This window comes from Lissotriton vulgaris, chromosome 5 (assembly GCF_964263255.1).
Source record: "Lissotriton vulgaris chromosome 5, aLisVul1.2, whole genome shotgun sequence".
In the NCBI taxonomy this organism is placed as follows: domain Eukaryota; kingdom Metazoa; phylum Chordata; class Amphibia; order Caudata; family Salamandridae; genus Lissotriton; species Lissotriton vulgaris.
The window spans coordinates 1,262,457,640-1,262,485,433 of NC_141693.1; the positions used below are offsets into that span (position 1 = coordinate 1,262,457,640).

Sequence of the window (27,794 nt, forward strand, 5' to 3'; positions counted from 1 at the left end):
GCAGGCTTAAATAATAAGTTGGATGCCCCGGATTGGGTGGCGCTTGCAGAGCCCCACGCAGTCTGCGCATTCCAAGAAACGTGGTGTGTGGAACCAAGGCACAGAGTAGGATACGCTACTTTCTCTGTCCCGGCAGGTATCCCAGTATCAGGAAGAGGGCGTCCATTTGGAGGTCTCTTAGTCTGGGTCGACATATCACTAGGATGGCGAGTGCACCATCATCCCCAAAAATCACCAGATTTGATGTGGCTCACTGCAAAATGCCCAAACAAAGCTGAGAAGCTGGAGATTTTTAATATTTACACACGAGGGGCTTCAGGGAGGGCCTCGTCACCAACCCTCCTGGCTCTAGAAGCAGCCTTGGGGGAGTGTCGTGGAGACCCACTAATTTTGGTGATGGGGGATTTTAACTGCACATTCGAGCCTTTGATGGCCGATGAACCCTTGGACCTGCATGACGAAGATTCGAGGAGAGGCGTTCCGTCCCTCGATCTTCCAATTGTCAAAAGATGGACACCTAAAATCGTCCAATTAAATTCCCTCACACTAGAGTTTGGCTTGAGAGCAGCCAACGGGAGAACACGGTCAGACCTAGAGGGGGCACACACGTATAATAGGGTGGGTCACTCATCTAGGATAGATTACATTCTTTTAAACTTTTCCTTGTGGGCCTACATGGAGGATATGATAGTTCTGCCTTCCTTGGAAAGCGATCACAACGCACTCTCATTATCCCTAATATATTGGTGGAGGGACAGCGGACCATTTCTTGGAGCTCCTGACGCATCCTAACAGAGGTCATTGGGGGGGGGTGCTCCCCTCAAATTGCCTCAGACGTCTAAAATGGGACAAAGTGGCAATTGATGAAAAAAAACTATCCTGCATCAGAGCCGTTATCACCGCAGCTTCTGAAATTTTGGAAAGTCATCCCCCCAGCCCGCACGAGATTTCAGCTATGTTTAGCGAGGTTTCGACATCGATAGGGGACTTGTTCATGGTTAAACTAAAATCTAAGGGAAACAAAAACCATGATAAGCGACAGAGCAAATCAGGCTGGTATTCATCGGAGTGCCATGCTGGAAAGAGAGCTCTAATCATGGCAGTAAAGAGTGGTGATGCATTAACAATAGCTGCTAAACGCAAGTCCTACAAATCTGTAATAAAGGCAGCCAGGAGAGACTGGGAAGATGCGTTTTGGCAGGAGCTTCGTGCAGCTAATGCAGAAAAAAATGCAAAAAGCTTTTGGGACTTGCTACGAAAGAAACACAGCCCTTTGGACACTGTCATTACATGCAATATAACTGAAGATCTGTGGCACTCACACTTCTCAAAACTGTACACTGCACCTGCTGTAGAAGCGATGGACTTCCCACTACCGCAGATCCTCCAAGGTGATGGCAGCTATGAGGAGAGCTTATTTTCCAGGAAAGAGGCTGAAACTGCCATAAAATCTCTGGTACCCCGCAAAGCAGCCGGACCTGATGGCCTACCTGGGGACCTTCTCCGCATGAACATAAGCGAATGGGGCACGCTGATTGCATCGCTACTGAACGCAGCTATGGCAGGCGCCCCCCTCCCTGCTTCCTGGATGGCAGCTGAGGTGGTCCCCCTGCACAAGAAAGGCTCAAGAGATGACCCAGCTAATTACAGACCGATTAGCTTAATAGATTGTTCCCAAAAAGTGGTGGGCAAGGTCCTCTTATCTAGGGTCCAGCAGTGGGCAGACGAGAATAAGATACTCTCGGACTTTCAGGCTGGGTTCAGAGCCGGTACAGGGACAATAGAACAATCGCTAAGGCTACTCACGATCTACTGGAAGGTCGTCACGATTGGGAAGGGTACCTTATATCTGGCCTTCATCGACCTCCGGACGGCCTTTGATTTGGTGCCAAGAAACAACTTGTGGAAGGTGCTGTGTGACCTCGGTATGCCACCCTACTTGCTCCATCTGATCATGAGGTTCCACGAAAATAACTACGCCCAAATACGTTGGGGGCCAAATGGTCAAAAGACCCCAAGAATAGAGGTGAATAGAGGTGTACGGCAAGGCTGCGTACTTGCCCCAACCCTATTCTCCCTATATGTAAACGGGGTGGTGGACCTCTTGACCCAGATACCAGCAGATGCGCCCCGCCTGGCAGGTCGCTTAATCCCTACCTTGCTCTTTGCTGACGATACTTTACTTTTGTCAAAATCTCCAATGGGCCTCCAGCAGCTTCTTTCCGGATTTGACAACTTCTGCAAGCAGAGAGGTCTCTGTATCAATACAGACAAAACCAAGTATCTTATTTTGAACCCCCCACAAAAGCCCGGCCCCCCTCCAACATTGGGACCTGTTGCACTAGAAAGAACCAAGATGTTTGACTATCTGGGCATCCGCTTGGTGGATTCGATGAAATGGGACTGCCATTTGACTAAAATGTTGCTGAGCCTAAAAAGAGTGACTGGGGCCCTGTTGAAAGAGCAGAGAGCAGCATCTACAAGACCAATAGCGGCAGTAATGGACATTTACTCTTGCAGAGGAGTGAGTGCAGCACTTTATGGGGCAGAGCTCTGGGGGATGTCAAACACGAAAGAGCTAACTCGAGCCGAGAACGCCTTCCTGAGAAGCCTAATGTCTCTTGGCCCTTCTGTCCCTATTCTACCCTTACAACTGGACATGGGTTGCCGGGCGATTGAAGATCAAGCAAAATTACGCCCCCTGCTACTGTGGGCCCGCATCTGGAGAGTGCCAGAGCTCTCAAGCTATGCGGACGGCCTACGGGAGATAATTAATTCTACTAGTTGGGCAAAAATAAAATGGCTAAGGGACATTAAGGCTCTACTTGTCAATCTGGGGCTGGAAGAAGCATGGCACCATCAGTCAGCCCCGCCTAAATCCATGCTAAAACAACTCTATTGGTCATGGGTGGCAAGTAAAAGAAACTCTTCCTCAACGACCTGTAAGTCCACCAGAAATTTTTTGGAGTCCAAAGATGTTCCCATCAGAGAATTGTACCTGGACATTATCACTGCCCCATGGGATAGGTCCCTGTATTTTAAATCTAGAATAGGTCTTCTCCCAGTCATGGAGCTCACATGCCACTGGAAAATTCCATACCAGACTGCGCCATGGTGCCCATTTTGCCCTCAGCGTCGTGAATCTGTCCCCCATCTGTTATTCGAGTGCCCTGCCTACAAGGTTCCTCGCGTGAAATGGTTAAAACCAATGTGTCTCACCTTGGGCACCAGACATTGTAATGTGGCACTACGAATTTTACTTACAGACACTCGTTCATTTTTCGCATGCGCCACCTCGAAGTACCTAGGTTGGGCATGGCGAATACGGTCAAAAAGACTTAGGCAAATTGTTTAATTATGATCTTAATATATGGTTTGTTTCTGTCCTATTTCTTTTTTAGCTATTTTAATTAACTTCCCCCTCAGAAATTGCAGAAACAACACCGAGTCTTAGTATATTAAGGGCTTTTTAATGTTTTTAACCTAGTAATGTTTTAAATGAATTTATCATGTATGTACGCTTTTTAAGATATTTTTTATGTCGAAATAAAGCCTATTTGACTGACTGACTGACTGAGATAAAATCATCCCCAAACAAGGCCCCTTGCAAATTAACAGAAGTAACAGAATAGGCCATTTTCCGAAATGTAGGATCTATAAGTAGAAGAAGCCCTTTCCGTTTTTCAAAAGAATTGCCAGCATTTGTATTACCTAGGAAACACAAGGCACATTGTGTCCACCTGGAAACTAACTCAGGGTCCAAACCTCCCCAGAATATTTGACCTTTTCTGCTGCACAGAGAATCCTACAAAGAAGGCCCAACACATACAACACTTTGTCCTGACAGGATGCCCACCTTTATCCACTCCATTGCAGGGGTCGTTCCCACCATTGCCAGCAAATGTGACAATTTTAGAGTGCATAGTAAGGGTGAGAGCCATCTTATCTAAGATGGTAAGTCTTAGGCATTCTCCCTGCATCTTGGCCCTAGAGGCCCGGTCCATTGATGTTTTGAGTCTCGACGTAATATAATCGTCAATGAGAGAGGGAGGGAACCATACTACAGAATGAGGGCACTGCAGAAAAAGGGGTCAAACATGGGTTTTATATCTGAATATAAAATCAACTCTTGGAGCTTTTCTATTTTAGGTTTATTAGGCATCAGACCCCCATCATATTCATCATCATAAATATCATCACCTCATTAATTCTCAATGTCATCATATGACATCTTCCCATGGCCGATGACATCAATGGGCAGCATCTTTGCGCCTAGCCTCGCCTACCTATATGTTCATCTTTTCAAACAGGATCATGTTTTCAACCACAGTAACCCTTTTTTCCATCAAATGGTGCTGTGGAAGAAATACATAGATGACATCTTCGTGGTATGGCGAGGCTCTACCACAGAGATTCAAGATTTCCATGGATGGCTTAATAATCAGAATAGATTTCTTAAGTTCACAGTGGAGTTTAGCAAGATCCAACTCCCCTTTTTGGACATCCTAATTTTTCCAGAAAATGGGAAATTGGAATGCGAACTGTACAAAAAACCAATGGCTAGAAACTCACTGTTAACTTTCAGCAGCCACGATCCCAAAGCCTTACGCGAGAATCTGCATACGTAGGAACTGTTTGGTGAGACCACTCTTTGATAAACATGCCAAGGTACTTTATTTACAACTACAAGATCGTGACTATCCAAACATCTTGTTCGTCAGGCATGGAAACGGGCCTCTAACAACAACAGTGAGGCCCTGCTAGATGCCCGTACTGAAAAAGCACCGCTTAAGAGACTTACTTTTGTGAACACCTTTAGTACACTTTCCAACAAGGTACAGAAAATGGTACATAGGCACTGGAACATTTTAAATGTAGCCACAGAGAACATCCCTCTCCCTTTGTTCTCCTTCAAAAAGGGCCCCAGCCTACGAGATAGCCTGGTGCACAGTAGGCCCAGGATACAGCCCCAGGACATGACCAATACACTATGAAATCTTCCTATGGTCCGTGGTCACTATCCCTGCGGATCCTCTAGCGTCTGTACACAAAATCGCAAGACAGAATGTGTACACATTGGCACAGGGAAGCTTCGGATTTTGAAGACTCATACCAACTGTAACTCGGACAGAGTCATTAATATGATTACCTGCCCGTGCTCGCTGAGATACATTGGCTATACCGCACGTAAAATCGAATTGAGGATCAGCGAGCATAAAAGTACAATTTGTTGCAACAAACAATCCACATGTCTTACAAATCACTTCCTTGCCCTTAAACATAAGGCAGAAGACATGCGGTGGCTTGTGCTAGAACATCCATTCATTCCACCACACATAAGCGACATTTTCGTGATTCCTTTTCATTAAAGAACAGAAATGGATTTTCAAATTGAAATGTGATAGCAAGGGTCTCAATGATGATATCCCTTGGGTCTCTTTATAAGCAGGTGTTGAGCTCTGTCATACATTGGGAGCATACCTGGTGGTTGTGGGGTTGTCTTAAGTGGTCTCTGACTATCCCTGAATTTCACAATACACCTCTTAGATGTACAACACAAACGATGTGGGCATTTGTCCATGTTCAGATGAGGTGAGCCGGTCTAATGAGCAGTTACAGCAATGGCTCATAGTGACTTTTCGAATCAGATTGTCATAATCACACTTGCAGAGGTTTCTCCATATTTTTTTTCAGCTTCAGCCAACGTACCAGTCTCTATGGCGGATCGGGCACTATTGTGAACTCCCTGGTGCCTCAACAGCCGCCTCAACTTCTACGCTCCCACACGCCAGCTTCGATCGACCGGCCACGCCGTCACCGCCGTCCCCCGCTTCCGAAGAGCCACCAGAGGGGGAAGGTCCTTCTCCTACCTGGCCGCCAAGACTTGGAACTCCCTCCCGACCCACCTCCGCCTGACCCAGGACAACCTCATCTTCAGGAAGCAGCTCAAGACCAGGCTGTTCGAGCAGTAGCGGACCCCCCCTCCCCTAGCGCCTTGAGACCCTCCGGGTGAGTAGTACGCTATATAAATGCTTTGATTGATTGATTGATTGATTGATTGATCTGGCCACTAATAACATGTGCTCAGTGCATTGATACCTGGTTAGTGGAACACATCACTGTGAGTCTATAAATTTAACATCAATGTATTTGGAGGAGTGATTAATCGTAATAAGAATCATTATAAAAAAATGTAATTCCTACTACACAATAAAGTGCTACACTATATAAAAAAAGATATGTATGGTATGTCATGATCACATGACCGCTTTGATTAATTCATATTAAATTTAGCCCCCACTAGGATTCAGTGTAACCAGTTATAAAACCTTTTTAGATAATCTTGAATTTAACCTAAGGCCTTTGGCACCAGGTACTATAATGCTGAACAGGTGCCATCATTGGCTTCGATGTCCCGACTCGTGCGCATGCGCACGCAAGAAGGGCTGTATTCCAAGGTATGTGCAGGCACGGCATTAAGGTTAATGGAAAAGCATGCCCATAACTTTCACTGTATCGAAGGATAGAGGCTGGGTCTTAACAATCATGCATAGTCCTGCGATCGACGCGCTTGTGAGCCTCGCCCCCTTCGTAGATTTTCTTTATCTTGATCAAGCACAGTGCTGTGGGCGCCTGGCGCTACATTACGAGCATGCGCCAGCAGTAGTACTAGTGTCCCGACTCACGTGCATGCGCGCGCGAGTAAGGTTGGTTCTCTGTCATATGCGCATGCGCGTGATATAGATAACAAATAGAGCATGCCCAAAACGATCACCACCACGAAGGGCATTGGCTCAGTCAAGCAATTAAGCGCATGCGCGATATTTATGCGCGAATAAGCATTAAGCTTAGCAATGGCAATTAACCAATTAGGAGGGGTATATAAACAGAGTCCTCCTGCCGTTCCGGTACCTCCCCTTTGGCTTGGTCTGCGGCTGGGGGTACCGACGAACAGGTGAGTTAGGCTGCCATCAATATTCCTTCTTAGTCTTGACAAGGGAGAATTCTCTTTTAGCACTACTTTACCTGAAGGCTTATCCAACTTAGCAGTGAAGGATGTAATACTTTGTACTCCATCAAGGTTGTCTAGTAATACAGTGAGAGGCCTTCCTTTTCATATAGGTCTATGTTATTTTGAGAAGTTGGTCTCTATTAAATTCAAGGAACATAGCATACATTTTTGAACGCTGGCTTTGCATTCTGGAGCCCTCCAGTCTATTGTCAAGATCATATTAACAGTTAAAGTTGAAAGTATTGCAATATCTGTTGCACAGTAAGGGACACATTGGGATTTATTTTTAATTTGTGTTCTTTTACATTTTGAAACAGAGCGGGCCTCTTTCACCGAGCAGTTGCCGGGTGAGGCATACTCCCACACAAAGCTTGGTTAGTACATTTATATTGAATAAAGATATGTTATCAAGCTTATAAAATGCTTAGTCACTTATTGGGCATTTTGTCAAAATGAGATAATTACTCTTTAAGACAGCAAGTAAACTATACAGTGTCTCAGAAGGTCCAAGTTCACCATTAAGCAACATGAAATAATTGATTTTATCATTTCAGGAAAGAAGATTTTACTTGTACCAACTTGGAACTGATTACACTTTGGTGCACACCAGGTTCTGGTAGGGTGGTTGATAACCACTATTGTACAAATTTCTCATTTAAGTAATGTTATCGATTTTTCACACATTTATTGTATCACTATTGCAGTAGTGTACTACTCTTTAGGTCCTGACGAAAGCCGGACATTGTTACCTACACGGCTGAAACATGTTGACCTTTTTCCTATTGCCATAAGATAGTTATATTTTCAAACTATCAGGCTTTGTTTTTAATCTTGACACTAGGACAATCCCAATTAAACATATTTTTTGTCCTTGTAGCCATTTTTAATATTCACATTCACTTTGCACTGCACACTATCAGTACCACTTTTTGAGATTACACTTGGCTGGGTTAACCATTGGTTTCAAATCTAGTGCAGCACAGTCGACTGCACAGATTTACTATTACCAACTTCCAGATGATGATGCTCCGCCAGTGTGGTGGGCTGATGGAATTTTCTTCTCAACTAGGTGCAACTTGACTTGTGATTGCTTGGTGTCCTTTTCTTTCTGGGTATCTGAATAGTTTACGTAGTGTTGACCGGTAGTCTTCCTGTACGTTCTTTCATATATATAATTTGGGGTTTGGCGATTACAGGGTCTGTAAAATCTGTCCCCAAGACCCTCTTTTGTAAAACTGTGATTTTCTGTTATCTTACCATGGCCACCATCAGTACCCTGGAAAGGATTACACCAATTAGGGTTAGTATTAGAAAACCCTTCTGTAGTTGACCCATCACTTAGACCATCATCGTTAGACACTACAATGTGCTTTTCAATACTTTTTTAGATCTAGGTTTATTTTGGGAATCAGCAATAGTAGTGGCAACAGAGTTACCAATATCCAAGGCAACTGTCTTAAATTTGAAAGAGACTGCCTTATTAATTGAATTTGAAACAGAGGAATCAAAATATGCTTGGCTGTCCCGCCAGGCATGTTACATGTTTTCTCTCCACAGCAATTTTCATGGTAATTCCACCTCCATGAAAACCATGGCAGAGAGGAAACAAAGGGGGCCCTACAGGGCCCTCTGTCGCATCTCGGCCTGAGGATGCATGCAGGGGGGGCACATGGTGTGCTCCCCTGTGTGTATGCACCGCAGTACCTGCACGGCTTGTACTACAGCAGTCCATGCCATGAAGGTACTGATTTTGACGTTCCCATTGCAGAGCCTATTTCATGGGCACCACAGTGGGAATGCCAAGGAATCTTCCTCCAGACCAGGAGAAAACTCCTAATCTAGCGTGCGGTTCAACCACGGCTTTGGCAGTGGGGGTGCGGGCATTCCAGCTCCGCCAAACTCGTAATTGTTTCTGCTTAGATGACTTACATAGAACACAATTCATAATCATTTTATCAATGTTGAAAAGATGAAAGTCTGGATCAGTCTTGGTCATATTCAAATCTGCTAATCACATACAAACCTCAGCACAGAAAATCACGTCACTGAGCTATTGTATAAGGCTTGCAAGATTAAATAAGACACATCAGAAACTGAAAGTTATTAATGATGACAAGATGACAAGAGTCATGAAAAAGTTTCAATATAATTATGGCAACTTTGCTGAAAAGTGTCATTACTGTCCTAGTATAGCAGCCAACCAAGACGTGCTGGCACTCTTTCATTAAATGTATAGCAGATCTGATAAAAATTGTTTGTCCTTTCATATAAAAAGATGTAGCATTCCAGCTGCTAAGTATTAGTATTGATTGATTTATGGGATAAAGTAACCCATCGTACATTATGAAGATCTTGCAAGTCATCAAGGAGTTCCATGGCCATACAGAGGACCTAGGCTGAAGGCTAGTTTCCTTTAAAAAGTTGTGGAACTCCGCGGGGACTTGCAATATCCTTATGAAATATGGTCACACCATCACTTTTCCCGACAACCACTTAAAACCTTTGTGCATTGTGCATAGCTCTTTCATATGAGAGAGAGACCATTCTTGCAAATATGGAAAGGGGCGACCATTCGGTCCCCCCGAACGTATGGCGGAGTACCACGATCCCCCCGGGAAGCCATCTTGGGCGGGAGGCGAGTCTCGGCTGGTATGCCCGTAGCGGCGTAGCCGGGGCGCGCCTTTTTCCCGCCCTGGAGTGGGCTGGCCTAGACACTGACGCGGCCGGCCACGCCCTTGGGGCAGGCAGGGGCGGGTTTACTCCCGCCCTGAAGACGGATAAAAGGAGCAACAAGCCAAGAAAGCATCCTCTTGTTCCTGTGCTCAGAAGCTGCACCTCCTCGCTGCACGTGAGCTCGAGACGGAACGAAGAGCCAATTTTGAGCGTGGTAATCTTTCTTTTTGTCTTACAGATACTCGGTCTGAGAATGCCCAAGAAAGTCGGGAAGCGAGTCAGTACCGATCAGATGCTCCGCATGCTCATGAAAGAAGTAACCGATCTGAAGAAGCAGATGGCAGCTAAGGACGGGGAAGGGGGACCGAAACGACCTTTGTCGGGAGCAGCCCCTGGAGGGAGAGGCAAGAGGTCCAGAAGGGGGGCATCTGGGGGGGAAACCCCGGTTCCCGATATCCCGCTTGCAGAGCCAACTCCAGTACCGAAGGAGGGGAATCCGATTCCCGTGGTGGTCACTCCCGTGTCCGGGGAGGATATGCCTCCCGAGTTAGCAGCACAATTGGCAGCGTGGTTGGGGAAAGATAGCGAGGGCGCCACGGCTGACGACGCCCGGGTGTTAATGAGACAACTGCGTGAAACTAGGGAGGCGGTGAAGGCACCATCGTCAGTTACCCCGCTGTCTCCGGCGGTAGAAAAAGCAACAGGCCCAGGTCCGGCGGCGGATGCAGCTTCTGGTTCAGGTAAGCGGCCATTGCCGATTGCGAGGGAGGGGTCTGCACCTTCACGAAGGGAGAAGGTGGCTCAGCATGTTCCTCTGGCAATTAAGGAAAAGATTTGGGCGGATGAGTATGTAAACATTTTTTCGTTGCTTACCGACCATTATGAGATGGAGCATGTTAAGAGCCAAAAGGAGCTCATGCATCCGAGTGTTTGGCGCGCAAAAATGGCCGCCTTTAAGGTCGACGAAAACATTGGCACTTGGGGCAGGGCATGGGGAATCTTTACCTCCATCATGGGCGAACGTAGGCCCGAGTTGTTGACCGAATTGCCTATTTATCAGTCACGGATCATGGAGTATTACGTATCATATGGGGGCAATCAGTGGTTCTGCTATGATAATATTTTTAGAAAAGCGAAAGAACACGACAAAAACTTGACTTGGGATTGTTACGACTCCGTCTCATGGTCAAAAATGGAGAGTACAGGAATGTTGAAAGTACCATTGGTAGGGAGTAGCGGGGCGAGTCCTCCTGCCAATACGTGGGGACACCCTTTCGATCGGGTGCAGGTAACGACTACCACTCTAAGCCGAATGGCAACGCAGGTAAAAGGGGGATTTGTTGGAATTTTAACAGGGGTAAATGTACGAGGCCCCAGGGGTCGTGCAAGTTCAGACACGAATGTGGGGTGTGTGGGCAGCCATCCCATCCTGAGTCCATGTGCAGAGCCAAAACGGGTGATAACGGTGGTAGGGGAAGCGCCAAACAGGTCTGAAATAGTCCGAGGGGCGCCTTTACCTACTCCGATTGATACCATGGCGATGATTCCTTGGCTCAACGAATACCCGGATCATGCTTCCGCTGGGGTGTTGCGGAACGGGTTTTCATATGGTTTCCGCATCCCAGTGGGGGATTTTCAGGGTGTAGCAAAATGTAAGAACCAACTGTCGGTCTTGCAACATACGACCGTGGTACAGGAAAAAATTGGGAAGGAAGTTACTCGAGGTCGAGTCACCGGTCCATTTGATGTGCCACCGATGGCTAACTTTGTTTGTTCCCCTTTAGGGGTGGTCCCCAAGAAGGACCCGGGTGAGTTTCGACTGATACATAATTTATCAGCCCCACGTGGTCTTTCCGTGAATGATGCGATAGACCCGGAAGTGTGTTCGGTGCGGTACGCATCTTTCGATGAGGCCGTCGCCATGTTGAATCGCCTAGGGCCCGGTGCGCTGATGGCAAAGTCAGATATTGAGTCAGCGTTCCGGTTGCTCCCGGTACACCCAGACGATCAGCGTCTCCTTGGTTTCATGTTTCAGGGTCGCTATTACATGGATAGATGTATGCCAATGGGATGCTCTATATCTTGTGCCTATTTTGAAAAATTCAGTTGTTTTCTGCAATGGGTCTTCACAAAGAGGACGGGTTTTCAAAATGTTATGCATTATCTCGATGACTTTTTGTTTCTGGGGGCAGCCGGGGATCCAGAATGTGGACAGGCTTTGAATGAATTTCGTGTCTTAATGAAGCATTTTGGTGTGCCATTGGCACCAGGTAAGACTGTGGGTCCCTCGACTTGCCTCGAGTTTCTGGGGATCGAGCTCGACTCAGAGGAAGGTTGTTTTCGATTACCGAGAGAAAAAGTGTTAAGATTCAGGTCATCCCTGGAGACGTGTATTAATGAGTCTAAGGTCAAACTGCTTCAATTACAACAATTGGTGGGCCGGTTGAATTTTGCCCTGAGAGTAATGCCGATGGCCCGCCCCTTTTCCCGCTCGATCGCTCAAGCCATGGTCGGCCTGAAGGAGGGTTATCATCGCACGAGGCTGTCGGCAGAGGTTCGCCAGGACATGCGCATTTGGTTGGCATTTCTGGCGGATTTCAATGGTCGAATAGTCTGGAACAAACCGGCGGTGTCCTCCGATGAGCTGGGGCTGTGGACAGATTCGGCAGGAAGCATTGGTTTTGGTGCCATATTCGGCACTCGATGGTCGGCTCAAAAATGGCCGACATGGTGGCACGAGTGCGGGCTGACAAGTAACATTGCTTTTCTTGAACTTTTCCCTATTCTGGTGGCCCTGAAAACTTGGCCCTAGGGGTTCAGAGATCACTCTGTGGTGTTCTGGTCTGATAACATGACCGTGGTTGAGTGTATCAATAGTCAGGCAGCACGATGCAAATGGATTCTGAGACTGCTCAAAGAAATTGTGTTATTGTGTATGCAATTGAATGTGCTATTTAAGGCAAAACATGTGCCGGGGGTAATGAACCAAGCGGCTGATGCGCTTTCTCGTTTCCGTATGCAGGCCTTCTGGGGTTTTCTGCCCACAGCGGACCCGGTGGCGGCACCCTTTCCCGAAGCTCTCTGGTCTCTCGGTGCCCCGAACTACAAAACCTCGTGGGAGAGAGTTTAGCACCCAGGACGAGGAAGGCATACGAAGGGGCGTTCCGTTCCTATTGGGCCTTTTTGGGGACTGCTAGGGGGGAGCTTTGGGGCCAGGAAGAGTTTGTAGTAAAATTTCTGCTGTCTTTACATCGGGCAGGCAAATCAGTAGCTACGGCCCAGAGGCATCGGGCCGCCATTTCATTTATGGCAAGGGCTCACGGGATCCAGGACCCGACAGCGTCTTTCGTTGTGCAAAAAGCGCTACGTGGGTGGCAACGCCTTGAGGGTCGCAGAGTAGATGAGAGGCACCCGATAGGTCTGGATAGGTTGGCCCTGTTATTATCCGTACTCCCTGCGACGTGTTCATCACAGTATGAAACAGTGTTATTCCGAGCCGCTTTTGCGCTGGCATTCCATGGGGCTATGCGGGTAAGCGAACTAGTGGCGAGGAACAAGCAGGATACGATGGGGGGACTGTGCCGAGAGCACATTCAGGTCAAGGGGGAGACGATGACTGTCTCGTTTGTCAGGTCCAAAACCGATCAGGGTGCGATTGGGGACTGCATAATCATACAGAGGGTTCCCGGGTCTTCCATGTGCCCTGTGGTTTGCGTAGAGGAATATTTAGCGCAAAGGGTGGCATCATGGGGGGGGACCTTGTTGAGACACGCTGACGCCACCCCACTGACGAGGTTTCAGTTCCAGCGGGTGCTTGCGATGTCGATTTCGGCCGCGGGCTTGAACCCCGGCGAGTTTGGGACCCATTCCTTTCGGATAGGGGCTGCTACGGAGGCTACAGCCAGGGGTCTGAGTGTAGAAGAAGTAAAACGTGTGGGGCGTTGGTCCTCAAATTGTTATAAAAGGTATGTGCGGTTGCACATGTTGTGAAGCTGTAATGATGTACTCACGCTTCTTGTTTTTGTTTGGTTTTCAGTTGCGCAAGCCTACGAGGCGGGGCGGACTGTGCAGTCGACCCGACACCTGGGGACCAGCGGTCAGACATCACCGGCTGTGAAAAAGGAGGTGTGGGTCGTGGGCCACTCATACGTGAGGCATGCCGCGGACGTATTCAAAGCAGGTGACATGATTCACGTGGCTGGGGAATACGGGTACAGGGTGTCCTTCTACGGAAAGGGCGGGCTCTGTATTGACCAATTTCAATCATTTTTTGAGGGTTTGTTAGGGCGGACAAGGTCACCGCCGTCTATAACCATAGTCCATCTTGGGGGCAACGATTTGGTGGCCACTGGTAGACGACTTCTTCTTGAGGCAATGCTTTCCACAGTAAGTTGGTTGGCAAGAAGAGTTCCAGGGTGCACAATTGCATGGTCCCATATGATCCCACGAAAAGTGTGGCGGGGGGCTATTTCGGTTTCTGCTCTGAATCATTCAGTAAGAAAAATTAATAACAAAGTGAGTAGATTGTTTCGTTCAAGTACACTGCATTCTGTTTCGCATGGTTGTATTAAAGGGGACAGTATGTATTTGGGGGATGGTGTTCATTTGTCCCGGGTGGGGAACGAGTTACTCATAGGAGACCTCATAGCTTGGTTAAAGACTTTATAACATGACCTTTAGGCAGGAGTGTTGTGGGGGGTCCGGATAGCCGGTCAACTATCCGGCCTGTGGCGGTAAGGTCATGATCGGTGAGCAGTAATTGGAAGATCCCTATGGGTGGGCGTCACCCATTACGGATGGGAGCGCTCGAGGGAGGTGGCCATTGGCCCCTCAACGGGGAGGCGGTCCCTTCTAAGGATGGGCCGCCGAAAGGAAAGGAAAGGCGGTCAAGGCCCCTCCCTGGGTAGGAGGGGCTACAGCCCCCTCCTGGGGAATTTCCCGGGGCCAGGACATCTGCGACAGCAGATGTGGTAAGTTGTGTGGGGTTTGGGAGGGGGTTTACGCTACCTTCTAGACACCTCACACGAGTCCTCGGACGACCTTTAAATGGCGTCGAGTTTATTGGGGCCCCCGTCAAGTCAAGGGAAATTGGTAGATGCACGTGAGGTACACCTCTGTGCGGTCGCCCCTCACAAGTGAGGGGGATATTTCTGGTTTAGGGATCTGACACCGGTTACGACCTTGCCGTTGGCCCTTAAACGTGAGGATGTACAATTTCAAGTTAAATGTTTTGTAGGATGTTAGTTCGGCTAGGTGAACCTTTGTATTAGAGAATATGTTAAGGTTAGCCAAACATCGCAATGTGGAAATGAAATTGTACATAATATGAAACTGTTATTTTAATGTTTTAATTTTGTTTCATATTTTAATAAATACGGCCGGGAGGGTCACTCCCTCCCGTCTTCCAAAAGTTCAGAACCGTTTCCGGTTTCCCATTCCTTGGGGATTGTGTTGAGAGGGGGTGGCGGGTATCTCAGCCATATGGAAAGGGGCGACCATTCGGTCCCCCCGAACGTATGGCGGAGTACCACGATCCCCCCGGGAAGCCATCTTGGGCGGGAGGCGAGTCTCGGCTGGTATGCCCGTAGCGGCGTAGCTGGGGCGCGCCTTTTTCCCGCCCTGGAGTGGGCTGGCCTAGACACCGACGCGGCCGGCCACGCCCTTGGGGCAGGCAGGGGCGGGTTTACGCCCGCCCTGAAGACGGATAAAAGGAGCAACAAGCCAAGAAAGCATCCTCTTGTTCCTGTGCTCAGAAGCTGCACCTCCTCGCTGCACGTGAGCTCGAGACGGAACGAAGAGCCAATTTTGACCCACCCACCAGCCCCTGAGGACAGCAAGTGGTTTTGAATAAAGTTTGATGTGGTGACTCTATTTCTTGCAGGTTGTGATGATTATCGTAATAACTTTGAATATGCAATAAAGAATGGTCAATTTGTAGTATGTTTTGCAAATAAAGTGATTCTGCACTAGTGTTGATCAATAATCATGCTTTTAATAAGTTGTAATTATTACTGTCATTTAGTAATTTAGTCATTTAGTAATTTAGTTAGAATTGTCGTATTTATTTTGGTCGGGCGGTAAGGTCATGATCGGTGAGCAGTAATTGGAAGATCCCTATGGGTGGGCGTCACCCATTACGGATGGGAGCGCTCGAGGGAGGTGGCCATTGGCCCCTCAACGGGGAGGCGGTCCCTTCTAAGGATGGGCCGCCGAAAGGAAAGGAAAGGCGGTCAAGGCCCCTTCCTGGGTAGGAGGGGCTACAGCCCCCTCCTGGGGAATTTCCCGGGGCCAGGACATCTGCGACGGCAGATGTGGTAAGTTGTGTGGGGTTTGGGAGGGGGTTTACGCTACCTTCTAGACACCTCACACGAGTCCTCGGACGACCTTTAAATGGCGTCGAGTTTATTGGGGCCCCCGTCAAGTCAAGGGAAATTGGTAGATGCACGTGAGGTACACCTCTGTGCGGTCGCCCCTCACAAGTGAGGGGGATATTTCTGGTTTAGGGATCTGACACCGGTTACGACCTTGCCGTTGGCCCTTAAACGTGAGGATGTACAATTTCAAGTTAAATGTTTTGTAGGATGTTAGTTCGGCTAGGTGAACCTTTGTATTAGAGAATATGTTAAGGTTAGCCAAACATCGCAATGTGGAAATGAAATTGTACATAATATGAAACTGTTATTTTAATGTTTTAATTTTGTTTCATATTTTAATAAATACGGCCGGGAGGGTCACTCCCTCCCGTCTTCCAAAAGTTCAGAACCGTTTCCTGTTTCCCATTCCTTGGGGATTGTGTTGAGAGGGGGTGGCGGGTATCTCAGCCATATGAAGAATAAAAATAGAATCACTAGTGCAAAATTAAACACATTAAAAAAGTTGTTCGGTAGTTGTTGACAAAAGATATTAGAAGCAGGTGAATGAAGTCAGTTTAAAAAACAAAGGCAGAGCAGAAAAAATGCAAAAAGATTCCAATTTTTCTATACATTTCCAAGGAGTGCAAAAAAAATGTTGTCATAAATATCTACTTTCTGCTAGTCGCTGTAGAGTACATAAAATACAACAGAGCAGAAGAAAGAAAAGCAATGTTTCATTTTCATTGCTATTAACAGCTGCTCAGTGACCTGACCTGTCTTTCACCTCAGCTGCTGGCTCTGTCAGCAGGCATTATGTAGTCAGAACTCGATTGTAATAAATAATACTGTTCTGGCATCTTTTCTTTGTAATCAGTAACTGAGTGTGTCACTAGGTGCCGATTGTAAAGAAATTAGAGGTGTGCATTTATACAGGGATTGCAGAATCCCACGTATTATAACTATATTTCAGCCTTGCTGACATAAATAGGTACTGCCCGTGTGCAGTATAACAGCTTATCTAACAAGCATTTATAACTGCATTACGTTTCGCCTGCATGATTATTAATAAGCTGTTTTTTGCTGAAAGTTGTAGATTGCTGAGTAGTTGTACAATATAAGTTACAGAAAGTCTGTTAAAGTGTTATGACTTGTTTATGTACAAAAAGGCTATATATTGTGCTGTTACTAGTGGTATAGTGCCGGTAAGTAATTAGAACAATTTTGAAGATGAAATGAAAGAGGGAAAACATATAATTAATTGATGTAATATCAATATTATGAATTTAGAGAAGCTGTCAGAACTTCTCTAAAATACATAATATTGCTATTAAATCTATTAATACTATTTTTTGGACATGGTGCCATTGCACCTGCTGCACCATTCAAATTATGCCCCTAGTGTCTGAAAGATAACTACATTTGTGACTGCCTGTTCAGGAGTAAAATATAACAATATTTTGTGTTTAGTTCTGACAACTGTTGGCCCCTGTGCCATTGCACCTGCAGCACCATTGAAATCATGGCCCAAGTGCCTGCTCTTGTGACTGCCTGTTTAGTAGCAAAGTTTAGCAATATTCTGTGTTTAGTGGGTCCCCTAGAGCTTTTAGCCCCGGTGCCACTGCACCTGCTGCACCATTGAAATCAAGCCCCTTTTAACTGCAAGATAACTGCAATTGAGTCTGACCGTGTAGTAGTAAACTATAGTAATATTAGGTGGTTTGAGGCGGTCATGACAAATGTGGAGTCCGGTGACACTGCACTTGCTGCACCATTGGAATCATGGCCCAAGTGCCTGCTAGATAACTGCACTTGTGACTGATCGTTTAGTATTAAAATATAACAATATTAGGTGTTTAGTGGGGTGCTAGAGCTTTTGTTCCTTGTGCTAGTGCACATGCAGCACCATTGAATTCATGACCATGTTGCCTACATGATAACTGCAATTGTGACTGCCTATTTAGTAGTAAAATGATAGCGATATTTGCTGTTTAGTGGAGATATGACAACTTTTGGCCCCAGTGCCACTGCACCTGCTGCACTAATTAAATCAATCCCCTTTCAACTGAAAGTTAACTGCAATTATGACTACCTGTTTAGCAGCAAATGATAGCAACATTAGGTGTTTAGAGCAGTTTTGCCAACTTTTTGGCCTGGTGCCACTGCACCTGCTGCACCATTCAAATCATGACCTAACGCCTGAAAGATAACTGCACTTGTTACTGACAGTTTAGTTGTAAAATATAGCAATAATGGGTGTTTAGTGGGGTGTCTGGAGCTTTTGGTCCCTGTGAAACTACATCTGCTGCACTATTGAAATCATGACCATGAAACTTGCTAGATAACTGCACTTGTGACTGACTCCAGCTGCTGCACCATTCAAATTAAGTCCCTTTTAACTGCATGTTTACTGCAAGCGTGACTGCTTGATTAGTAGTCAAATATAGCAATTTTATTTTTTTAGAGGCGTTCTGATAACTTTTGGGCCTAGTGCTACTGCACCTGCTACACCATTCAATTCATGACCTTTTTGTCTGCAAGGTAACTGCACTAGTGGCTGCCTGTTTAGCATTACAATAAAGCATAGCTCTTGTATATTAACTTTATATTTAAAATGAAACATTTTGAATTTGATCTTAATGACCAAGGGCCCGATGTAGGTAAACGCGATTTTCCGATTTCAAAATACCGAGGCGGGCCGAATCGGTATTCTGAAATCGGAAAACGAGATGTAGGAAAAAAATACCGATTGAATACCGATTCGGTCGGCATCGGTAATGAGATTCGGTATGTTCCGATTCAGCTCGGTCCGAATCGGAAATTACCGAATCGGCCAACAACGAATCGGAAAACACCGAATCGGCTACCACCGAATCGGATATTTCCGATTCGGCGAATACCGATTCGGTAAAAGCCGATTCGGTAAAAACCGAATCGGCAATCATAGACCCATGGCGAAAAAGCCCATAGGAATGCATTGCATGAACCGATTCGGCTTTTACCGAATCGGATAATACCGAATCGGATTTTACCGAATCGGATATTACCGAATCGGTAAAAGCCGATTCGGCAATAGGCGATTCAGCCAATGAGGTGGCTCCCCCTCCCCCACCCAAACAGGGAGTGGCAACCCTGGCAGGTGCAGCCAATTAAGAAGTTTCTAGAAGTTTCTGGAAAGCCTGCCTGAGCCCAACACACACAGTTAGCAGCAGTGGGAGAAGGAGGTTGCAAACTGAGCAGGAGAAAATGGCAGATCAGGCAGGAAGCCAGAAGTCCTCCCAAAAGAGGAAGCCCAAGTTCACCACCACCGAACTTCAGGTGCTGGTTGAGGAGGTGGTGAGGGTGCACCGCCAGCTCTTTGGCAAGCTGTCCCTCAACGTGCCAGACAGCACCAAGAGGAGATTGTGGGCCGACATCGCCCAGAAGGTCAATGCTGCTGGTGTCACCCCCAGGTCCATTGAGGAACTGAAGAAAAGGTTTTACGACCTCCGCAGCCTCACCAAGAGGAAGCTGGCTGACCTTCAAAGGCAGGCTGGACACACCGGAGGAGGCAAGAACCCGGCGCCACCCCTCACCGAGCTGGAGGAAATTGTCTCCAGCTCCATCGAGAGGGAGAGCATCGTAGGAATCGGGACCCTGGACAGCACTGCGAGAGCCACAGCTACAGGTAAGAAGCATGCGCATCATGACACACCCTACCAGACACCTCCCCATTAGACACAATGCATAGGCAAACACCAGCACTGTACTGTCACCAACATACAAGAGACAAGCATCATGGTACATGTAGTCAGCAGAAGTTAGCCAAATATGTCAGTGCAGAATCACAAGACAGGAAACAGTGTGACACGGTGTAAGGAGATGCAAGGACATGTGGAATGCCATAATTGTACTGACTGTAATACATCGGCACTCAGTTTACAAATGCTTCTTTGTACCTAGGGGCACCATCAGGCGGCACCACTGTGACAGCAGAGGGAGCATCAACGTCAAACACTGCAGTCGCAGGGCCAAGCAACAGCCAGGCTGGCCAGGAGGAGGAGGATGAGGATGAGGAAGGAGACACCCCAGGGCTTGGAATGGAGGGAGTCCTGGTGATTGATTTCCAACCAGTGCACTCCCCAGTACTGTCCAGCACACCCCCCTTGCAATTTTCACCCGAAAACTCCCCTACAAGGCAGATCATTCCGCCTACACCAGCTCCTGCCACAATCGTGGCCTTGCCACCTGTCCAACCAGTCCTGGGAGCAGGGGCTCAGGGACCTGCCAGCACCACACCCCCACCAGTGGCACCCCGGCCCAGTCAGCAGGCCGGAAGCAGCAGTGCCCAACGCCGTGCCACCACCACCACCACTGCTGCACCAGCACGGGAGGGCAGTGTGTTCCTGGGCCTGGAGGGACAAATGGTCAAAATCCAGCGCCAACAGGCCAGATCCACCATGGCCTGCCAACGCCAGCTCCTGCAGCACAACATGCAGATGGGGGAGTTGGTGAAGGGTTTCCAGGCTGTTGTGGACAGCAACAAGGAGGTGGCAGCAGGGTTGGGCAGGCTGACCACTGCCATCACCCACTCATCTGCCAGGCAGGAGGAGCATGAGGTTGCGCGCAGGAGGGATGCCCGGGTGCTCAACCGGGCCATGGCCCGCCTTGCAGCGGCGACCGCACAGCTGTGCCATCGAAGCTCAAATCAAGAATCCGTGCTCAGTCAGCACACGGCTGAGCTCACCAGGGGGATGGCCAGGATCACCACGGCCATGGAGGCCATGTTAATATCAAACGCCGCCTCCAATCCTGCCCTGGACCTGGGTGATGCTGGAGACAGCAGCAGCCGCAGCAGCCCGGCCAGCGCTGCATCTGAACCGCGGAGGAGCACCAGGCGATCCGCTGATGCTGCTGGCCATTCGGAGGGGGCCGAGGGACACCCCAGTGGGTCTGCCAAGCGGGCCAAAAAATAGCCTGACAAGGGGGGATGAGCAAACCAGTACCCTGGACTTTATTTACTTTTACAGACTCCATTTTTTGATGCACATCAGTGCTGTAACTGTGGTGCATCACTATTAAAAATTTTATTTTCCAAGCAACATTTAGCTGTCTTTGCATCTGTACTCAGTCAGAAATAGTTCTCAGTGATCTCCTCACGTCTGTATCTGCCATCACATGGCGTACACACCCCAGCTGGCTGTGTCAGTGGCACAGCTTTGTCGTCGTCATAGTCCTCGTAGTCAGACAACTCCACCTCAGTGCCCTTCTTGACCGCAAGGTTGTGTAACATTGCACATACAGCTATGATCTTGCAGCAGGTGATGGGGGTATACTGCCTTGCACCTCCACTCTTGTGCAGGCATCTGAATCTACTTTTCCAGATGCCAAAGGTCCGTTCAACAACATTCCTGGTGCGTATGTGGGCCCGGTTATACCTCCTTTGGCTGGGTGTGGAGGGGTTGAGGTAGGGGGTGAGTATGAATGAGCGGAGGGCATATGCACTGTCGCCTGGAAGAGAAAGGGGTCACATTAGACACATGCATACATGTATTACACCTACCTACTATGTGTTATGGGGGTCTGATGATGTGGCTCACCTAGGAGGTATCCTTCTCCAAAATCGCCAGCCATCAGCCGTGCATATATGCCGCTCTGTTGGAATATATAGGAGTCATGGGTACTTCCTGGAAATTTTGCTACCAGGTCTGTGATGGTGCACTTGGCATTGCAGATCACCTGCACGTTGATGGTGTGTGTAGATTTCCGATTGCGGTATATGTATTCGGTGTCCGCTGGTGGGCAAATCGGAATATGCGTGCCATCTATGCAACCGATGATTTGGGGAAAGTGTGCCATCTGGTAGAAGTCCGCTTTGGTTTGTAGCAGTTCTGCGTGGGTTGCAGGGAATGAGATGTATTGGTCCATCCTGTCTATCATGGCGTCAAGGAATATGTGGAAGAACCTTGACAGGCTGCTCTGGCTCACCCCTCCTGCTGCTGCTACTCCACTTTGATAGCTGCCAGACGCTACCAGGTGTAGGCTGCATAGCACCTGGACGTGCACAGGGATGGCGTGTGCCCTTGGGGTGTGGTGGTCCAAGTATGGCTTAAGGTCCCTGATGAGCTCAAGTATGGTGTCAGAGTCCAGCCTGTATCTCTGTAGGATCTCAGCCTCAGTGAGCATGAACAGGGTTATCCTCTGTCTGTAGACCTGTTCATTTCTTAGCCATTCCCTCTGTCCTTCCTGCTGTAGCCGTAGCCGCCTCGCAATGACATAGAAAGCTGCCATCCTGCAAGTTGCAATGCATTTTGGGACTGTTTATATGGGTTGGAGTTGGTTACCACCTGATTGCAATCCATGGTAAATACCGAGTGAATTCTACCGATTTTGAGCCGATTTCGGTGTTTCTGTGCCTCCCTACATCTCCCCAACTGTCGGAATCGGGGAATTTCCCGATCGGAGATTCATACGAATCGGCATGTTTTCCGATTCGGATCATGTCCGATTCGGTATTTTTTCCGATTCGGTACATGGACCGAATCGGTGATTTTCCGATTCGGTGTCACTTACGATTCGGTTCTTGGACCGAATCGGTGATTTTCCGATTCGGTGTCACTAACGAATCGGTACAAGGACCGAATCGGTGATTTTCCGAATCGGTGTCACTGACGAATCGGTATAAGGACCGAATCGGTGACTTTCCGATTCGGTGTCACTAACGAATCGGTACAAGGACCGATTCGGTCTTTGTAACCGATTCGGTGTTTTTCCGATTCGTTACATATCCGATTTTCGGTATGTACGTATTGGATTCTTTCCCATTCGGTACTCATTCCGAATCGGTTTTCTATCCGATTCGTTCTGTTTTTGGTTCCCTACATCTCGATGGCTGTTTACCGATCGGTAAGGGCCAAAAATCGGTATTTTCGGCCAATACCGATCGGTAAAGCCCTACCTACATCGGGCCCCAAATGGATTACGTTGAAAAAATCAATCCGATAATTCCTAAAAAGTGCATTGAAAGGTCCACAGGCATGAATAGGAAAAGCCACAAACATTCTAAAGTGAAAGTATCTGCTTTAAACAACCTAAAAATCAAGCATTCCAGCATACTGTTAGAGGATGTCTGCCTTTTCTGTGGGAAGAGATCTTATCTTGACAGTGAATGGGGCTTAAACAGTGTGAACAGCTTTGGTAGAACTATCATAAATGCGTGCAGACAGAGGAAATTAACAAAACGTTCCACACAAAAGTGAATGAACACAGTAATTCATCCATGAGAACTGATTAGAACCTCATTTTAAGATATATTAAATACAAGAAACCAAAAAAGTCCTAGCACTGTCCTGTGAATCATTTTTGTACTTAAATTTAAAGGTATAGCAGCTTTGCTGAGAAATGATTTCACTGTAACACACACATTGAAGCCTTAATTGTAGTATTTGTCAGCTCCATGAATTTTTATGGTAGGTGTGCTATGAAATGGTAGTAGAGCCAAACAAAACTATGTCAGGTCTGATGAGACATTTTTTAATAAATATTATTGTCCTGCTGTCAAGCGTTTGCACACTCCATAAAAATGAAAGCAGCCCTGCTTAGAAGCATTGTCACTGTTCACGAAAAATAAGCAGTCTCATTGAGAAGTGTTAGTAGTGTTCCAATAAAGACATAAAGGGCCCACAAAGGGGGTGTGGCCAAGATGGCTCGAGCAGTAATGCAACCTCAGAGCTCCGCCATGCCTGACAGTAACAATAGCGGTTCCCAGGGAAGCGGCGGCCTCAATCTCGCTGCATTGGACGCGGAAGATCTACAGACCCTGCTGGTGTGACCTGGGGTCGATAGCGGCATCTGCTGTGGCTGAACCGTTCGCCCAAAGTCAGAAAGCGCAAGTTTGGTGGTCTCACAAAATAGAGCCGCGGTGAGCCAACATCAAAGACCTTCTGGCCAGGGGTTGATCGATGAAAACGGGAACGGCCCCAACATCTCCAAGCATGACTGCAACCAGCGTCACAGCACCACAGAACATGAACGAAGAAGCCCCCATCACACGGGGCTTCATGGAGGCACTCTTTGGCACACTGAGAGACGATATTGCGGCCCTTCATATCCCTACCAAGGCAAACTGGTTGCGGTGACCGACATGGACCCTTCATACAGAAATAAAAGTTGTGCACCTGTTGGTGCAGTTGTTTTATTACTTGTTAATGTTGCTATGATATCTACATGCACATATGCACCTCACACCATCATACGGTCACTCTTAACATTTGGGTCTAGGAGGGCGGTAAAGGGTGCAGGTGGGAGGATAGGACCAGACACACACTCATAGGGAAATGGTGCACATAGTTAGCCTCAATGTCAGATGTCTCAACTCCCCAACTAAGAGAATAGCACTTCTAAGTCAGCTTAGGGTGTTTCAGTGTGAGCGGTGCCTGTTACAGGAGATTCATCTCCTGAAAAAAGAGTGGCACAGAATGCGCTCTAGATGGTTTAAACGTCAGTTCTGGTCTTCAAATAAAGGGAAAAAGGTGGTAGTAGGAATCTTGGTAGCTACGCACATTCAAGGGAAAATTACTACTGTGCAGTCTGAAATTCTAGGACGTATGCTGCCTCTGCAGGCATCCCATGCCCATCAGACATTCACGATAGCCTCCATATATGCACCTAATGAACAACAGGAACAATTCATAATCCAGGCGCTCGGTAAAGTGTTAGCTTTTCCAGGCTCAAACCTTGTGATTGAGGTGGCTTTAATTTGGTAATGGATGCTGAGTTGGACAGAACTCCCCCGCGACCAGGGAACTCAGGGATGTTTACTTCGCAGGGAACACAATGGCTTGTGGAGGCTGGATTGACCGACATTTGGGGAACGTTGCACCCAACCACACACTCCTATTCCTTCTTCTCCGCAGCTCACCAATCTTATGCCAAGCTTGACTTTTTTTTTACATTGGCCTCATTGGCCCCTAGAGTAAAACAAGCCACCATAGAGGTGGCATCTGTGTCGGACCACACTCCCATTCAAATAGACCTTCACATCGGAACGGTGGGTTGTGGCACCTCAACCCCAAAATTCTATCCTATGGTGCCACACATAAAAAAGTGGGGGAAGCATTTGGGGATTATCTCGACATCAATGATACGCCACATATATCAATAGCAACACTCTGGAAGGCAGTTAACATAGACAAGTATATAGCTATCGTGGCTCTACCTAATAAGGAAAAACCAAAGGAAATGATGGACAGAGCATTGACAATACAAGCACTCACCCCCAGTCAACCGATCTGGGTTTAATCCATCACCGTTCAACCTAATAAAGAGCATACACTGAAATGCACTCACCTAGAGGGTACTGTTATAGGGCAGAGGGAAAGTCTCTAGAGGACTGCACCCCATACATCACACAGGCCTCAATAACAAAGCTGCAGGCCACTAGTGTCACACTTCTGGAGAAGGACATAACAGAGAGGGAGGTGCAGGAGGCGATCAGGAGACTCCAACCCGAAAAGGCGCCAGGACAAGACGGGTTCACGCCAGCTTTCTACAAATAATTTGCCCCTCAATACTAACCCGATTGTGCAACTCATTCAGTGAGATTGTGGAACTAACCAAATCTATGCACATAGCCACAATAACAGTGCCGCCCTGACCAGGTAAAGACCCCCAGTGCAGCACCTCCTACCATCCCATTTCATTACTAAACGTTGACACAAAGATTTTTACAGGGATACTAGTGGTTAGATTGGGCGGGTACATGCTGGTGCTGATTAAGCCCGACCAGTCTGGCTTCATACCAAGTTGTACCTGTGGGGACAACACCAAAAGGCTTTTCCAACTACTTGATAAGACACAGCACTCTCACAAACCAATCCTATTACTTTCAATAGACGCTTAGAAGGCCTATGACCGCATCCATTGGCCATTCCTGCGGGGGTTACTGGAGGCAGTGTGCATTGGCCCCAGATTCCAGCAATGGATTTGGGCGGGCTATGCGGGGCCCAAAGCACTAGTTAGGGTGAACAATATGAAGTCCCCAACCTCTGCCTTCTCTCAGGGGTATCGTCAACGATGTCTCCTCTCAACACTCCTATTTGCCTTCTACATAGAGCCTTTGGCGGAACACATTGGTCACCACCCACAGATAGAGGGAGTCTGGATGGGGGGCCAATCACATAAAATAATCTTATATGTTGATGGCTTGCTGCTGGCCAATACGAATCCAGACCACTCACTGCCTCCTCTTATAGAAGAGCTCACAGCATTCAGGGAGGTCTTGGGTTAAAAGGTGAACACCATCAAGACTCAGGCACTCAACATCTCTATCCCACAGGAAGACCAACAACACTTGAAATCGGAGTTCCCTTTCCATTGGGCACAGCGGGGAGTTCAATATCTGGGTATTCAGATTCTCCCAACCATAGAGGACACAGTGACCTGCAATTACTCAGAATTCTTAAAGGCAGTGAAGCCTCTCATTCAATCTTGGGGGGGGGAAAGCAAAATACACACAATTGATGGACGGAATGCAGAACAAATCAAAACATTCACCCCTAGTCAAGAGATCTGGGTTAAATCCATCATTATTGTGCTCACAATGCCACCCCAGTTTAGACCTGGCCATATACAAATCAGTCTAGACCCATGGGAACAGTCCATCCCAAACTCTCCATGCCACTGGAGTCAAGCTATCCTGGCTGAAAAGGGGTGAAACCGGTCCTAGGATGCTTGTTTCCAGTCCAGGGAGGACCTGACCTGGGAGTTCGGGCTGGACTGTTCCCAATGGGCACAGGGTCAAGACTGATTTGCATATGGCTGGGTTCAAACTGGAATGGCATGCTGAGCAAAAAAACGATGGATTTAGGCCCAGATATCTGTACTGGGGTGAATGTATGACATTGTTCTGCATTTCTTATTCAATCTTGGCATGGAGGTCCAATTTCCTGGGTGAGCCGTGTAACAACGGTCAAAATGACATTGTTGTGAAAAATCCTTTACCTTATGCAGGTGATGTCGCTAGCGCCGTCTGCCACTACCTTGAAGAAAACTGCAGATGGCACTCGAATCCTTCATATGGACTGGTAAGTGGGCTCGAATGGCCAGGGAGAAGTCCTATTTAACTATGGCCAAAGGCTGCTTAGGTATCCCAAATCTAATGAAATACTACCACGCTACGCAACTGTGCTATATGGTCGAATGGTAACGCCCAATGATCGAGAAACATTGGGCTTTTCTATATCAAGCAGTGGCGGGTGTCCATATATGGAAGATCCCTGGGCTTGAGCGTAAACAACGTCCACAGGGGGTCTACATTTCGCCAGTAGTTAGAGCCACAATGGGTAGTGTAAGGCCAACACCCTTGCGTTATGCGCAGCAAAACAGGTCTTGTTGTCAAGATGGGCTACTGATGTTGTCCCAACACATACTGACTGACTCCATAAATTGTGGGATTTGTTGGGGATGGAAAAATTAACAGCGGTGGTCAATCATACTTTACCTAAGTTTAAAAAACAATGGCGATCCTGTATAAAACACCTCTCGTGACTGTTCCAGGAGCTCACCTGCCCCATATATTTGCGTATACTGCAGATTACACCCGCTAACACCACGACAGAACTGGGAACAGAATCGAGTGACGATTCCTATTGATTGACATGTGCATGCAATGTTTATCTTATTTTTCTGTTCTGACTCCTATTTCCCCCCCTCCGCACCCCCTCCCTCCCCCCCCACACACACACACACACACTCCTTCTAATCGCAGCTATTTCGATGTA

General features: G+C 47.5%; 1 protein-coding gene across 1 annotated transcript in view; it reads left to right on the forward strand.

The window, feature by feature from the left end:
• The first annotated feature begins 1,096 nt into the window (after positions 1–1,096).
• Positions 1,097–27,794, forward strand: part of LOC147712428 (uncharacterized) — a 168,486-nt gene continuing 141,788 nt past the window's right edge. The window contains exon 1 of the mRNA XM_086919652.1: positions 1,097–1,769. Within this exon, the coding sequence (XP_086775778.1) occupies positions 1,097–1,769 (673 nt within the window). The remainder of the gene's footprint in view (positions 1,770–27,794) is intronic.